General features: G+C 44.0%; 1 protein-coding gene across 3 annotated transcripts; it reads right to left on the reverse strand.

The window, feature by feature from the left end:
- Window positions 1–8,503: 8,503 nt before the first annotated feature.
- On the reverse strand, window positions 8,504–14,111 carry LOC308674816 (mitochondrial-processing peptidase subunit alpha-like). 3 transcript variants are annotated; one of them, XM_081339578.1, is made up of 4 exons: window positions 13,768–14,111; window positions 12,500–12,757; window positions 10,724–10,764; window positions 8,504–8,826 (listed from the first exon to the last, which is right to left on the reverse strand). In XM_081339578.1, exons 1-4 carry the CDS (start codon window positions 13,852–13,854, stop codon window positions 8,757–8,759), a joined length of 456 nt encoding a protein of 151 aa, XP_081195704.1. In that variant the 5' UTR covers window positions 13,855–14,111; the 3' UTR covers window positions 8,504–8,756. The 3 variants fall into 3 exon arrangements, with proteins under 3 accessions (XP_081195704.1, XP_081195706.1, XP_081195705.1); XM_081339580.1 differs by having other exon boundaries at window positions 8,504–8,952; XM_081339579.1 differs by lacking the exon at window positions 10,724–10,764 and having other exon boundaries at window positions 8,504–8,952.
- Between the last annotated feature and the right edge of the window lie 554 nt (window positions 14,112–14,665).

Here is a 14,665-nt window from a genome sequence, read left to right on the forward strand (position 1 = left end):
TGTTCTCTAAGATTGATTAGGGAGTAGAACAATAGATAATGCTTTTGCTGTGCGTAATTTCCTGTTTGTTAACACTGTATAAATACAATAAACTCTGTGTAGGCAGACAGACATATTTTGGACACCCTGCTTGACTGGTCTTTGAATCCCACATTTTGGCACCCTGAACAGGGACCTATAAATCTTTAAAAACAAACAAAAAGAGATTTGGAATAGGAACCTCCCTCCGGGGGAGCAACTTTCAACATATTTACCTTCGTCTGGAATAGAACCCAAAGGTACCTTCGTCCTACGGGACCCCTCCGAGGTAAGTATGGGTTGCAATCTATCTCTCCAACAGCAGCAGCAAGTAGAGGAACTTACCTTCCTGCTACCAAAGTCAGGCCTTAAAGCAGCTGTGGCTGAGTTAAAGAAGCTCATAGGAGAGAGAGGGAAACATTGTCCTTGGTATCCGGAGCGCGGGACGCTCCATTTACAGGGCTGGGTAAAGATAGGGCATACTTTACATCTTGAACCCCGGGCTCCAGTTGAGATATTACATCTATGGTTTCAATGCCGTCAAGCAGTGGAAAAATTTGGCTCTGATGCTTTGGCAGGACAGCAATTGACCACAACACCTCCACCTAATTATGATCAAATAAATTTTTTTCCTCCAGTGTTGTCTTTAATTGGACCTTCAGCTCCTCATGAAGAGGTTAATTCTTCTGCTTCTTCACAGTCATTGTATACCCCCAAGAGGCAAATTTTAAAGGAACAATTAGCAAAAGTGGGGGGGGGGATGTAGAAGAAATTGCTGACGGGTCTGGTCCCTTTGTTCCAGTTCATGTTGCAGTTCTTTTACCAGCTGCTACTTTACAAATTTCTTACCAAGCATTTGGAAAAGTATCTGTTTCTGGCAAACCTCATCAAGCCTTCTCTAACATCAGGCAGAAGGCTACTGAGCCGTATCCTGATTTTGTTATCAGATTACAGGATATCGGAACAACCTAAATAAATTTTCATTCAATCTCCAAGATCTTCTCTCCCCATTTTCAACGAATAACTCCAACCATACAGGACTATGATCCGACAACGTTCTAGGAAAAATCTTGACATTCTTGACCCTAGAAAGAAAATCAGTAGTAGTTAAAAAAAAGTCAATTCTGGAAAACGATTGATGTCTATCCAAAAAAAGGTAAAATCTCTTTCTTCCATATTTCACTCCAGCCAAATATCTCTTAATTCCAAGTCCTCTTTCAAGTCAAAAAAAGCTTTAGGCAATTTAGAATGATTGGGAGAATTTTTAAAAGATCCCTTCTTGTCTGCTTGAATCCAAAACACCATTCCAATCACCCATCATAATAACAGATTTGTAATCCAGCTGAATAAGTTTATGTTGTATAAATTTATAAAACTTTTGTTGCTGTTGATTAGGATCATATAATCCAATAATAAGAACTTTCTTGCCTTGTAACACTAATTCGATGATAACATATCTTCCTTGTATATCTCATTCAATTAATCTAGCCGATAGATCTTTTCTTAAGTAAATAACCACTCCACCTTTTTTATCTGGGGCAGAAGCTATAAAATGTGACCCCAGCTGAGAGTTAATCAAATACTTTTGATCTTTTGCAGCAATATGAGTTTCTTGTAGACAATGTCATTTTTATGTTGTTTCAGGTAATTAATTTATTTTTTATTTATTTTAATCCCATTTATATCCCGCCCTTCTCCGAAGACTCAGGGCGGCTTACAATCTAAGCACAAATCAAATGTGCTTGGCAATAGTCTTCATTCTATGTATATGCCTGCTTATTAGGGCTTTCGGGGGGGGGCCAAGCGGCATTATTACAAAGTCAGCTTATTGCCCCCAACAATCTGGGTCCTCATTTTACCTACCTCAGAAGGATGGAAGGCTGAATCAACCTTGAGCCTGGTGGGATGCAAACCTGCACTAATTGCAGGCAGCTGGTGTTACTTAAGGAGGCATTAGCTCACTGCTCCACCAAGGCCTAATGAAATTCTTTCTTTTTTGTGGTGAGTTTAAGCCATTAACATTCCATGTCAAAAACTTTGCCATCTTTGGTGGCCTGGAGCCTCTGGAACACTGCCTGAAGATTGGTCTCTTTGGTCATGCCCCTCCCACAGGCTCTGTAACAACCAGATCTTGTTTTGTTGGCCCAGAATCGGCCTTCTGTTTCTGCTCCTTTTCTTTACAGAGTCATCCTCTGTTCCCTTGGATCATCCTTTAAGGCCAAACTCTGCTCAGTAGACTCCTCCTGCAATAACTCTCCAACCACTAATGATGTTGCACCTTCAGTTGGTTGTTTATCTTCCAGCCTTTCTTCTATTCTTTTAAAACGTGGAGATGGTGGTGGTGAACCTGCTTTCAGGACATAAGTATAAAAGTCTTTTGCCTTTGAAACTGTATTCAGTCTGTATCATGTCCCTACATGAGTCACCACTATTCCAATGGGTATCTGCCATCTAAACTGGATTTGTCGTTTTTTAAGCTCCTCAGACAAAAATGCAAAATCTTTTCTTTTTCTGAGAATTTTTGGAGGTATTTCTTTTAAAATTATAATATTCTGACCTGCAATTTGAAATGTCTGTTGATAAAAAGCCTGAATAATTACATTTCTGAGTGACCTCTTAGAAAAATAAATCACCACATCTCTGGGTAAATTCTTCTGTCTTGCAATCCAGGAATTAACCCTGAATATCTTATCCATATCTTTTATTAATTCCTCAGGTTCATATCCCAAAATAGGGGCTATTGCTCCTGCCACCTCCTGTTGCAAATCCTCACGTGGGTTCTCCTTTAATCCCCTAATACACAAAGCAAATTCCATATCTCTATATTGTGAGATGATCATTTCATCCTCTGTTCTATCAATCTTATTTTCAACTTTTTCAACTCTGTTTTCTAATTTTTCAGTATATTCCACAACTTCATTCACACAATCATCCAAACGTTCAATATGTGTAGCCAACCCTTGGAGTGCAAGCAATATATCTTCCCTCATCTCTCTATTTTTACTCTCAAGAAGATCTGCCATCTCCTCCTTCATTTCTTGTGTCGCTTGTTTTAAAGCATCTTGAATATATTTAAGAGTAAATGCTGGAGGAGGGGGAGAGGGGGCGGATTTAGGCTTGGCTTGTGCTACAGTCTGTTTTAAAGGAGATGAAATTGTGCTTTTAGAGACAGCAGGAATTCCCAAATGTTTTGAGGCCATTTTCCTGCTCATAAAAATCCACTTCTTATAAGTTTCACTTTCCCTTATGCTTCAACAAATGTAAGAAAAAAAGGAAAGATAAAAAACAAAATCCCAGAAGACAAAGGAGAAATATAATTCCTTCCTTCTTCCTTTACTTTAAAAAAGAAAAAGAAAAAGCACTTGAATACACAAAATCCAAACTTTGTAACCAAATGCCGTGCTTTCAAACAAAGAAGCAACATTCCAGCGCCATTTTTCCCCTTTTGAATCAACTTTACATATTGAGAAGATTAATTCTCACTGAGTTAAAGTTCCAACTCTTGCCATTTTAACTGCTCCTGGTCAACTCTGTCTGCTTTTAAATCACTCACAAGTCTCTTTGATCAGCAGATGTGGATTCGGCGTCTTGCTTCACTCCTAGCAAAGGCGTCCTAGGAGTGGAGAAATCCTCAGGCTCCAAGGGAGCTCTCACCCTCCGACCCCCACCTGATTAAGGGGGTCTAGGGGAGCTCTACCTCTACCTGAGGAAAGCTCTCCTCCCCCTCTTCTCCCGAGGGGGAGGTTTCCAAGCCGTGGGGCAGCTGATTTTCGCTGTCTCCGCAGGCTTTAACAAAATCCCAGGACGGGCGGCTGAGAGAAAGCCGCCATCAGCGCCTGCGTCGCCACAGGAAGTCCTCTTGAAGCACAGTGTTGTCTCAACCAGTTGATTCCTGTTTTGCTTTCCAAACAGCAAGTTCACTCAAATCGTTTTCGACGAGTTACGTTAGATAACACCTCTGACTCTGAAACAACTTTCCTTAATAAAGCAGTAGCTTTGGGGGTGTGCCAGCGCTTGCTGCTCATGCTCATCTTAACATTACTGCTATTGCATGTAATTTGGCAAAAACAATTAATGCTACTTCTATAACTATTTCAGCTATCAACCACGAGCTGCAAGCTTTGCGTAAAGGTATTTTACAAAATTGTGATGCTATTGATTATTTGCTTTTGTGTCAGCATTTGGGTTGTGAAAGTTTTGAAGGAATGTGTTGTTTCAATCTTTTAGATGAATCACGAACTATCCAACACCAGCTCAATATTTTACACAATTTGGCCTCTGATTTGAAAATCGATCCTTTAGGATCTTGGTGGGAGAGCCTATGGACCTGGCTACCCACAAATTTATTGGGAAATATTCTATGCTATTTAGTCATTATTTGTGCTATTTTGATTGGTGGATGCTGCTTTGTTCTGTTCGCCTGGAGGGCGAAGCGGGGAGCGGGTAACGGGCGGAGACCCCGAGACCCCGAGATGGGCCTGGAGGGCAGAGGGTCCCTCAGAAGAGGCGGGCAACTCGGGAAACGCCACAGAATCCAGGAGGGAGGAGAGAAATATGCCCAGAATGTGGAAAATCCTTTAAAAGAAATGGAGACCTTAAAGGGCATCTAAGAATCCACACTGGAGAGAAACCACATAAATGCCTGGAATGTGGAAAGAGCTTCAGTCTGAGGGGAAACCTTTATGTACATCAAACAATCCACTCAGGAGAGAAACCACATAAATGCCTGGAATGTGGAAAGAGCTTCAGTCTGAGGGGACACCTTTATAGACATCAAAGGATCCACACAGGAGAGAAACCACATAAATGCCTGGAGTGTGGAAAGAGCTTCAGTCAGAGGGGACACCTTTATGTACATCAAACAATCCACTCAGGAGAGAAACCACATAAATGCCTGGAGTTTGGAAAGATCTTCAGTCAGAGGGGAAGCCTTTATGTTCATGAAAGGCTCCACTCAGGAGAGAAACCACATAAATGCCTGGAGTTTGGAAAGATCTTCAGTCAGAGGGGAAGCCTTTATGTTCATGAAAGGCTCCACTCAGGAGAGAAACCACATAAATGCCTGGAATGTGGAAAGAGCTTCAGTCTGAGGGGACACCTTTATAGACATCAAAGGATCCACACAGGAGAGAAACCACATAAATGCCTGGAGTGTGGAAAGAGCTTCACTTGGAAGGAAAGCCTTTATGTACATCAAAGGATCCATTCAGGGGGAAAAGAGCTTTACTGAAAATAGGGGTCTTCATAGACATCAAAGAATTCACACAGGAGAGAAACCATATGTCTAGAGTTTGGAAGGTGTGAACACTTACCCTTCATTGCCACCTCATCCTTTGTGTGTCGCCATTTTACTGTTCCCTTTATTGCTACTGTTTAATGATTTTGCTATTCTGCGATGTCTAATAGTTGAATTTGAATCTTACACACTTTTCAAAGGGTACGTAATCTTATGAGTAGAAGTATTCATTTCCACAAACCCGTATCACAATTTCTTCTCATTGGTGAGATTTCATTTTGAGATTCAGAGGCTTCTACTGGGATGTTCTGAAGAAACTTAGCAATTTCCACTGTGCCCAGGGTTCTTTCCATGGGCCTGGAAATCAGACCCTTCTCCTGGGTTAATTTTCCCCTTGAAATAGGACTCTCGCCTCTTCCGTACCTTTTGGCACACTGCCTCCTTCCACACAAGAGAACAAACTTATTTATTTATTTATTTATTTATGGGATTTATATCCCGCCCTATCTCCCGAGGGACTCAGGGCGGCTAACAACAACAGAACCTAAAGGTCTCTGTACAGTAAATTAAAAATAAAAATTTGAAATAAATTAAAATAAAGAATAGAGTTAGAGTTGTAAACATAATTAAAATCCCTGTCAGTCTAGGTCAGCCAGGTGGAAAAGGAGTGTTTTGAGGCCGCGGCGAAAGGACTGGAGATCTTGGGCCATCCAAAGCTCAGGGGAGCTGGTTCCACAGGGCTGGCGCTCGCACAGACAAGGCTCTTCCCCTGGGGGTCGCAAGCCGACATTGTCTAGCTGACGGTACCCTGAGGAGGCCTTCTCTGTGTGAGCGTACTGGGCGATGGGAATTCGTTCCATCCAACTCTCATTACAGAATCAATTAATGACTCAATTTACCCTTGTCTCTCCTTATGCTGGTCATAAGCTTTGCCTCTTGTGGAGACCTCTGTATTGCAGGAATACAGTCCTTGCTGAGGGCCAAGCAATGGGTTTCTTGCACTTGGTTGCACTTTCTTGTAACTTTAATATTTTTATGATAACCGTCTAATATTATAGGTGCCTGTAACTTTCTAACTGCAAAACAAGGCACTCTGTCAGGCTGAATAGCAAAGGACTTTTTCAGTTGTACATGCTAAAGTTTCAGCTGGCCGAAATGGTATCTTTTCACAACAGAATTCTGTGGCTCATGATGTTCAGGATCCCTTTCCCCATGCGAACGTTCTCTTTTTAATACAATGGTTTTAAATGGTTATTATGGGATGTTTAACTTATTCTCCATGTTTCTGATTAACAGGATTTCTAACGTCCAATCAACTGTTCTTTTGTACTTTTTCTACTGTATGTGTCCTGTGCTCTTTTCGTTAAGAGAAAACTTCTTGTGAGATTAATAAATTGCCTTTAAATGATCTTCTAATTTGAACAAGTGTGCCAATGGCACAATCTAGGTGTCTGACCTGCCCCAACTGGGTCCCTTACAAAGGAAAAACCCTCAACTTCATCAGATTGAAGTAAAAGGTGCCTCTGCTGGAAACGAGTTCTGGGCTTCTGTGGTCTTTGTCACCTGTCATTTCCCACCTTCGTTTCCCATCACGTAGAAACATATTTTCCATTTGTCTAAATACAGCCCTGGGAGACTGAAGAGGTACCAGGTTGATTAGCACATTTCATACAAATGCTGAATGAGAAAAAGTAACATCCCTTTGTATTCTCCATGTTCATCCAGATTTTTCTCAAATGTAGGTTTAAAATCTATAAAGGCTTCATGCAGTGATTTTGTCCATGCCATTTTGTTTTACTTTGAAGAATGCTAGTCATAAATCAAAATTTACACCCAATGTATTATGCAAGGAACTCTCAATGCTGTTTCATTGCATCAGTTTCAACTGATTTCACACTAGATTGAGATTTGATAAAAAGTTACCCCTACTTTTTGCTTCAACAGGTGGACTCGACCATTCACCTTGTCCTCTGAAACTTAATAGCAATAAAGTTGGAAGGGACCTTGTAGGTCACCTAGTCCAACCCCCTGCTCAGACAGGAAACCCTATACCATTTCAGACAAATGGCTGTGTAAAGTATTTGAGGGACTCAAACTGGGCAAAGTATTTATGCTGGTGGTTGAACCAGGTGGAAGAATTCTTGGTCTCTGTTTTGTGTCTGCAATCTGTATTTTTATGAGGGGGCAGTTTCTGGCTCCTTATCTCTCCTTCAGGAAAGGTTTCAGCTGGAACCAGGATTGCCACCGAGACGGGGCAACTGAGAGACCGACTTGAATTCAGCCAGGAAGTAATGAAGGCTGGACTTGGACAACAGCCAGAAATCCAACTCTTCTCAACACTGCCACACTTAGCAAATGTGAATGTGGGTGTTAGATGCTATGGAGAGAGTAGTGTTGCGTGAATCAAATCAAAATTTACTGGTCTGGCCAGGATATTTCAAGCTCTGGAGCAGACATGTGAAACACAAGGCCCACGGGCCACATCCCGCCTGCAATGTTGTCCGTCTGTCCCGGGGACCTGCTCTGGAACAACAAAAGACCACCCCAGGCCAATTTTACACAAGGTAATCTAAATACTTAACATTTCACACACACACACACACACACACACACACACACACACACACACTATACGTCTTTATATATATAGTACATATATATATATATACTATACATTTTTGAAGAGGAGATTTGCTCCTGGCTGGGGAATTAGGCTGTTGGCTGAGCCATAGAAAACTTTGATTTATAATACATGATGTGTTTGGTTTATAATACATGTGTAGGTGAATTTTTCCCATGTAATTTTGGGAGATGGGCCATCCTCCGAGTGTAACAAAAGAAGTCATACCTAAATAAATGGGCACATCCCCCAAATTCCCTCCCCTTGGATATCCCAGAAAGCCACTTTTGAACATCCCTGAGTGTATCCTGGCTTCTCTGTTAGGTATGCGGGATACAATCTGTGAAAACTATTTCTAGGGTGGCTTATCATCATGGAGTCATGGTAGTGAAATGCTCGGGATGCAACAACGATCATATGTTTGCTGATAACTTGGGCTGTTCTTCACGGTTTGCTACTTCAGCTGGAATTAGTTCCTGGGAACAGTTCAGAGCCAACAGGTTATTAGTGAAGGCAAATTCTAATTTAGAATAGAGGTGGAAGGGGTCTTGGAGGTCTGGTCAGGACCCACCCCAATCCACATCTTAGGAAAGAAAGAACTCTTGAAACAGGTATTATTCAAAAGGAGCTTTTACTAAAACATGATTGGTAATGGAATACTAGACAGGATCTGAAACTCTTTTAAAGAGTCCCCGAATCAAACCCCTCCCCTCAAACCATCTGGTCAGTCCAGGATCAATGAAAATTCAGGTGTCAAACCCTTCCATGGGAAAGAGGGATCTTCCCATGCCTTTACAACAATTACCTCCTTCCTTTTAGATTCTAATCGAAGATACAAACCAGATCTCTTCTCCCCCCCCCCCTTCCTTTGTTGTTCTCAGTTCAAAGGTACTTCCACTGGTCTTTGAAGACAGCCTCCCAGCAGGCTGAACATGCATCTTCTCTTCTTTGCCTTGGAAAAATGGCAGAATCCAGGGAACGGTATAAGATTTTAGAAACATACAGATAGTTTGATGAATGGGATATGAATGGATTCTGACAGGTCTTCTAGTCCAACGCCCAGCTGAAGCAGGAGACCCTATATAAAGGGGAGAACACATCAGCGGGGCACTATGTGATTGTCGGGAATACACACCAGTTGCCTGAATTTTGGTCACGTGACCATGGGGATCTACAATGCTCACAATTGTCCAAACCGATCAGGTCACTTTTTTCAGAACTGCTGTAACTTCAGTCACTAAGCAAAGGGTTGCAAGTCAAATAGCCCACAATAGCCCCCAAAATGGAACCCACTAAAATCAAAATTGTCCTGCATCCAATCTCCAAAACTAGCCCACTGTTGTGTTTTTGGTTCACCCTAAAGTTATATTCAGTCTGCTAAAGTCTTGCAAACTCGGGAGATAAATGTGGGAACTGCTGAATCCAAAATAAAGCATCTCACCCCACTGAAGAACCTTCTGCCCTGGAAATACCCAACTGGTTTCTAATATTGGTTTCATTGGTTATGAAAAAGCATAAAAAATATTGCAAGATTGATTTTACTTTACGTGGAAGTACAGGTAGTCCTTGAGTTGTAAGAGTTCATTTAGTAACCGTTTGAAGTTACAATGGCACTGAAAGAAGTGACTTATGACCATTTTTCTCTTATGACCATTGCAGCATCCCTATGGCCATGTGATTTACATTCAGATGCTTGATAGCAGGTTGATATTTATGACGGTCGTAGCATGGGGGGATCATGTGGTTCTCTTTTGCAACCTTGGCAAGCAAAATCAATGGGGAAGCCAGATTCACTTCACAACCATGTTAGTAATTTAACAACTTCACTGATTCAGCTGACAAATGTGGCGAGGAAATTCGTAAAATGGGGCGAAACTCACAAGTTTCACAAGCAACCCTCTTTTCAGATAAGGCGTCTTGAACCGAACCCCATCAATATGTCAAGGCAGTCAAACCTCTGGGTACATGATTAGCTTAACCTAATTCTATGGACATTCAAAACAAACAGAATAAGCTAAATAAAGCAAATAATTAACAGAGGCCTCTGCTTTTAGGAAACAATCCCTACTTTGGGGAGCTGGGAAATAATAATAATAATAAATGCTTTTTATTTCTAATCATTCTAGCCTAATGATGCTTTTAATTTTTGTGGAGTTTTAAAAATCAGCGCCTCAAAAGCAGGGAAAAGGGAGGCCCTAAAAGGAGGCCAGGGCTTGCATTTAACCCCCTTTTTCTAAAAGGTATTTATTTCTAGGAGGTTTTAAAATCATTTTCTCGAATGCAGGGTGGGGGGGAAAAACATTTAAAACCCGCAGCTGGTTTTTACCTTTGTAAAATTCTAAAGTCACATATTTTGTCAACTGAGCCCTCAAATCTGCATGTACATGTAACCGCAACTAGCCAGGTGGGAAGTAGATTTGTTCGGGCATGTTAAGGCTGCGGATCCGGGCATGCGTGTTTGTGTCTGATAGTAAAAAAAGGGGGTTAGGCCTTGTTCGGAACATGCCTGTGCATGTCATACCACGTGATTCTGGACAGGCGCAAGGCTCAAGGACGCATGCGCGGGGGAGATTGTACAGTCAGGTCTGAACAGCTAGCGATTTAATTCCACCAGTCTTTTGAAGATGGCAATCTCTGGTTCCAAACCTGGTTTTAAAACAACTGCAAAAGCGAGCGTCACACGGCCTGACACAAGGCCCCAGCCGGAAGAATGTGACAAAATCTGTTGCAGGGGTTATGATAAAGAAATTTTTTTACTCAGGCCCGTTTTGCCCAGCTGTAGCATGGTGTGTTGTAATTTTAACGATGAGGTGCAGAGTAATTTTAACGATGAGGTGTAGAGTACTTACAGTACAGCCTGTGAAATGATGAATGATGCTGCATTATCTCCCTGCAATGGTAAGTAAAATATGTTTTTATTTATGTTAATGTAAATGCTGCTGGCACTGATATCACACTAGCAGGATGTGCTTTATATTTTGCAGACTCCGAATTAATAACGCCTAGACAGCAAACACTTCGAGACACCCCGATTTTATATTCCTGTGGTAATCGCAGCGGTCACAAAACTTCTGCAGATTTTTCTGATCTAGACTATCACTGGAGTTCTGAGCTATCCCAGAGACCACGCTACCAACCCCGTGAGTTAAAGAGCTGCAATTTGTGTAAAGACTGGCTTGCTTGCGACTGTGGACATGGATTGGAGGGTACAGGCGGGTTAGGAGCAGGAGCTCTATCACTGCTGGATTAGCAAAACTGAAACAAAAACACCCCACAATTAAAGCTAATTAGAATTTAGCACCATGTATAAACTGGCCACTTCTCTGTCCATTAGGACAGTCCCCCCCTCCCAACTTCCCAATGGAAGGTCAGCGTCCTCCCCGCCCCCAGGCTCTGGCCCAGCTTGGTTCCGCTCCTGGCTCTTAGCAGCGAAGAGACGTACCGGTTGAGGACATTGAGATGCAGCCGCGTGAACATGCCTTTGCCGAGAAAGACCCCCCGCCCCCCATCATCATGTTCAGGACAGCGAATGGGATGAAGTCTTCCTCCTAGGGCAGAGAAGCCAAACCGGAAGGTCACTCGGGCGTCCAAGCAAAAGGCCCACCCAAGCTAGAAGTGGACTGTCAGGACCCGGGATCTGCTATAAGAGTCAACCTGGAAGGGAAAACCTTACCGGGGGACTTTGCGACAAATACAATGTCTGGCGATGAAGCAAGAGAGGAGGGAAGGGAGTCTTCCCCCCGAATGGAACCCCAGAGACGATGGGAAGCTGAAGCGGCATATTTCCCTGGGGAAGAAGCGGTGGAGCAGTACGACCAAAAACTGCGGTGGTCGATGGGCGTTGGAAGGAAAAGTGAGTGGGAAAAGGCATCGAGAGAAGTGACCCTGAGTTGGAGCGACCACCAACCGGACTGGAGGCAAGAGATGGAGAGCTCCCTGCACACCAGTGAGGAGGACCGGATCCTGGAAAAAGCCATTGATCTGATGAAAGCAACCCTGAGCTCACTAAGGGAGGAGAGAGCTGAAAACTGCAACCGAGGCAGTGCCTGCGGCCGCAACTGGAGAGGTAACGAAGGGGATCCAGCACCTGAAACCCCAGGGCCGTCCAATGGAACAGGAATTGCTGCCTCAGCAATACCCCCCCCCCCCAGAACCACAGACCTATGACCATAATGGAGCCTGACTCAAAACTACGGCGCTGGCTTTCCCCAGATGTCCGGGAAGGAAACAGCTGCCTGCCGAAAGAGGTCTGAGCTTCCTCCCACCAGCCGAGCACGGCATTGCCTCCTTTTTCCAGGCTTTAGAAGCACTGCAAATCCATTCTTTCTGGAGCTTCCCCGTCTTTCAAAAGACCTTGATGATGTTCAGATATTTTGGATCAACATCCATAATTCCGTCTTCATGGTCAAAGGAAATACAGTAACTGGCTACATTCTGCACGTACTGCACATCCTTCCGATCTTTTATTTATCACTTTAACTTTCTTCTAGCTGCTCTGAGAACCAGTTTAAGGCAAACCCTCCATTTTAAATCCTAACAAAGCACTTTATGAAACCGAGAGGTGCAAAGAACATTTTGCTTCCCAGCCTGCCAATACTGACTGCTGGCTGCCTCCCCTTCCTCACCTTGAGGATCCTGCCAGTGTATTGGGTAACTGACTTGTCCACCTCCTCGGCTTTCCCACTTCCCCACGCCGGAACGGTTCCCAGGAAGTACTTCCGAGCACAGTCCAGCTGGTGTTCAATTCCCACTCCAGCCAACACCATCCGGTCGGGTGTGTAGTAATTCCTCAGGTACGAGTGGAGGACCGTCCTGTCGATTTTCTCAATGTTCTCTGCCAGACAGAACCTGTTCAATACCACAGTGTTTTCCCTGTAAGCTGCCTGTGGGAAGGGCAAACGCAAATGATTTTCAGAAAAGAAGGCAATGACCAAACAGATATTTGACCAGACTTTCTTGCTTTAGGATTGCTGTTGGCCACTGGCACCAAGAAGAGCCCAAGTGAGCACAAGGGAGAGAAAGCTCCGTATCTAAGAAAATAACAGCCTCTCCTAAAGAGTGCAATGGATTAAACAGTTGATGGTAAGCCTTCACTGTCTGATAAACCTGGATTTGAACCCAGGTCTCCCTGATCCACGGCCTGAGCTACTTGAGAACATCTTCGAAGAAACCTGCCTCGGCCCCCAACGTCACGGCCTGCAAGCAGTTCCGTGTGTGAAGCGTTGGGGGCCCAGTAAGCTGACAAGGGGCTTTGAGCAGAGATGGGTGCAGATGCAGCAGGCGAGGTTCCCCCACAAAGGCGGAGCATTGGATCTTGGGCTGCACGATCCAAGAATAGTGCAGATTACAGGGGAAATCAACAGTGCCCCCCCAGAACGCCCCCCCAAGCATAATATCACACTACTCTGTTGTCCAGAAGGAAAGACAGGAGAAGGGAGGGAGAAAGCAAAAGAGTTCATTCTTCAGCAGTTTGGGGGTGGGGGGGGCACCCAAACTCACACAAAGCCTCATTTTGACTTTGCATTCCCCAATGCTGCACACCACTGGACTATTCTTTCACTTCCCAAACTGCAGGCAGGAACACAACGCATTAGCAAAACATGTTTTGCCTTATTGTGCTCCGGCACACATAATGGGCACAATGATGCTTATCATTAACAAAGGCAAGCTTGTTTCTTCTGAAAACTATTCAGCTCCTGCATCCACCACCGGAAGGGAATTCCCAGTGAGACTGAGGAAGCCCCCACGGCCCCCCCAAACTCCTCAGGGGTTGCCCTGCCTGGCACGCTGATCACAGGGTCCTTCGCCCACTTGCCCCCCCAAGCTCAATCCGGATTAGAAGGCCACCAAACAGCTCAGGGGCTTTGTGGAGCAGAACGCCAGAGGGACTTACTGCATGGATCATCTCAGTCAGCAACGGCTCTGGATCGGGCCTGATGTTCAGGTCCTGCAGCTCAAAGCGGACCGCCATACGAGTCATCTCGATTTCCTCATCTGCCAAGAGAAGCCAAGGAGGAACCCCTTTGGATCCAGGCCACAGGACCCAACCTCCTCCCAAGGGACAATGGCCCAACCCCCCTGGAGGGGTAGGAAAATTCCTACCCACCTCCCAAACGGCCCACAGAATCAACCTGTGTTCCTTCCCAGAAGATAAATTGGATTGGGCACACCCACCTACAGCCCCCCCACTCCTGCCACCTTGGTCTCTCCCACTCCTGTCTTTCCAAATGATGCCACTGCACCACATTTTCCTCTGGCAGAAATCACAAACATCTTTATGGCAATGCAATTTGCGTTCAGGTGGGACAGTGAAATCCTGCCTGGCTCTCTTCTCTTGAGGCACAGAAGATGCCGTGACAATCTCACCTGGCAATTTACTTTTTTAACTATACTTTTTAAATTGCGTGTGTGTGTGTGTGTGTGTGTGTGTGTGTAGAGAGAGATGGGAGGAGGGGATATACATACATACATACATACACACACATACAGATATAAACACATTTATTCTCTCTATATATACACACACACGCATATACACATACACACACACATACAAACACACACACATATGGCCAGGTGAGATTGTCACGGTGTCTTCTGTACACACATATATATATCTGAACTTGGAGCCGCCCGGAATGGCCTGGAAAACGTTCCGGTGACGAAAGGAGTTCGAGTGGAGGGAGGGGGGTTAACTTGCAAATGTGCTGGCAGACAAGCAGGTGCACTGTTTTGCCAGTCAGCTGCAGGAAGAAGAGGAAATTTTATTTTATTTATTTTAATCCCATTTA

Source organism: Vipera berus, assembly GCF_964194415.1.
Source record: "Vipera berus genome assembly, chromosome: 15".
Taxonomy (NCBI): domain Eukaryota; kingdom Metazoa; phylum Chordata; class Lepidosauria; order Squamata; family Viperidae; genus Vipera; species Vipera berus.

What these genes read in the sequence shown, in the direction of transcription:
- LOC308674816 (XM_081339578.1), bottom strand. Translation starts at nt 13,854, where the DNA reads ATGACTCGTATGGCGGTCCGCTTTGAGCTGCAGGACCTGAACATCAGG. An exon ending in ACACTGGCAGGATCCTCAAG is followed by an intron (nt 10,765 to 12,499) that starts GTGAGGAAGGGG and finishes TTACCATTGCAG; the next exon opens with GGAGATAATGCAGCATCATT. An exon ending in ATCATTTCACAGGCTGTACT is followed by an intron (nt 8,827 to 10,723) that starts GTAAGTACTCTA and finishes CATTTTTCCAAG; the next exon opens with GCAAAGAAGAGAAGATGCAT.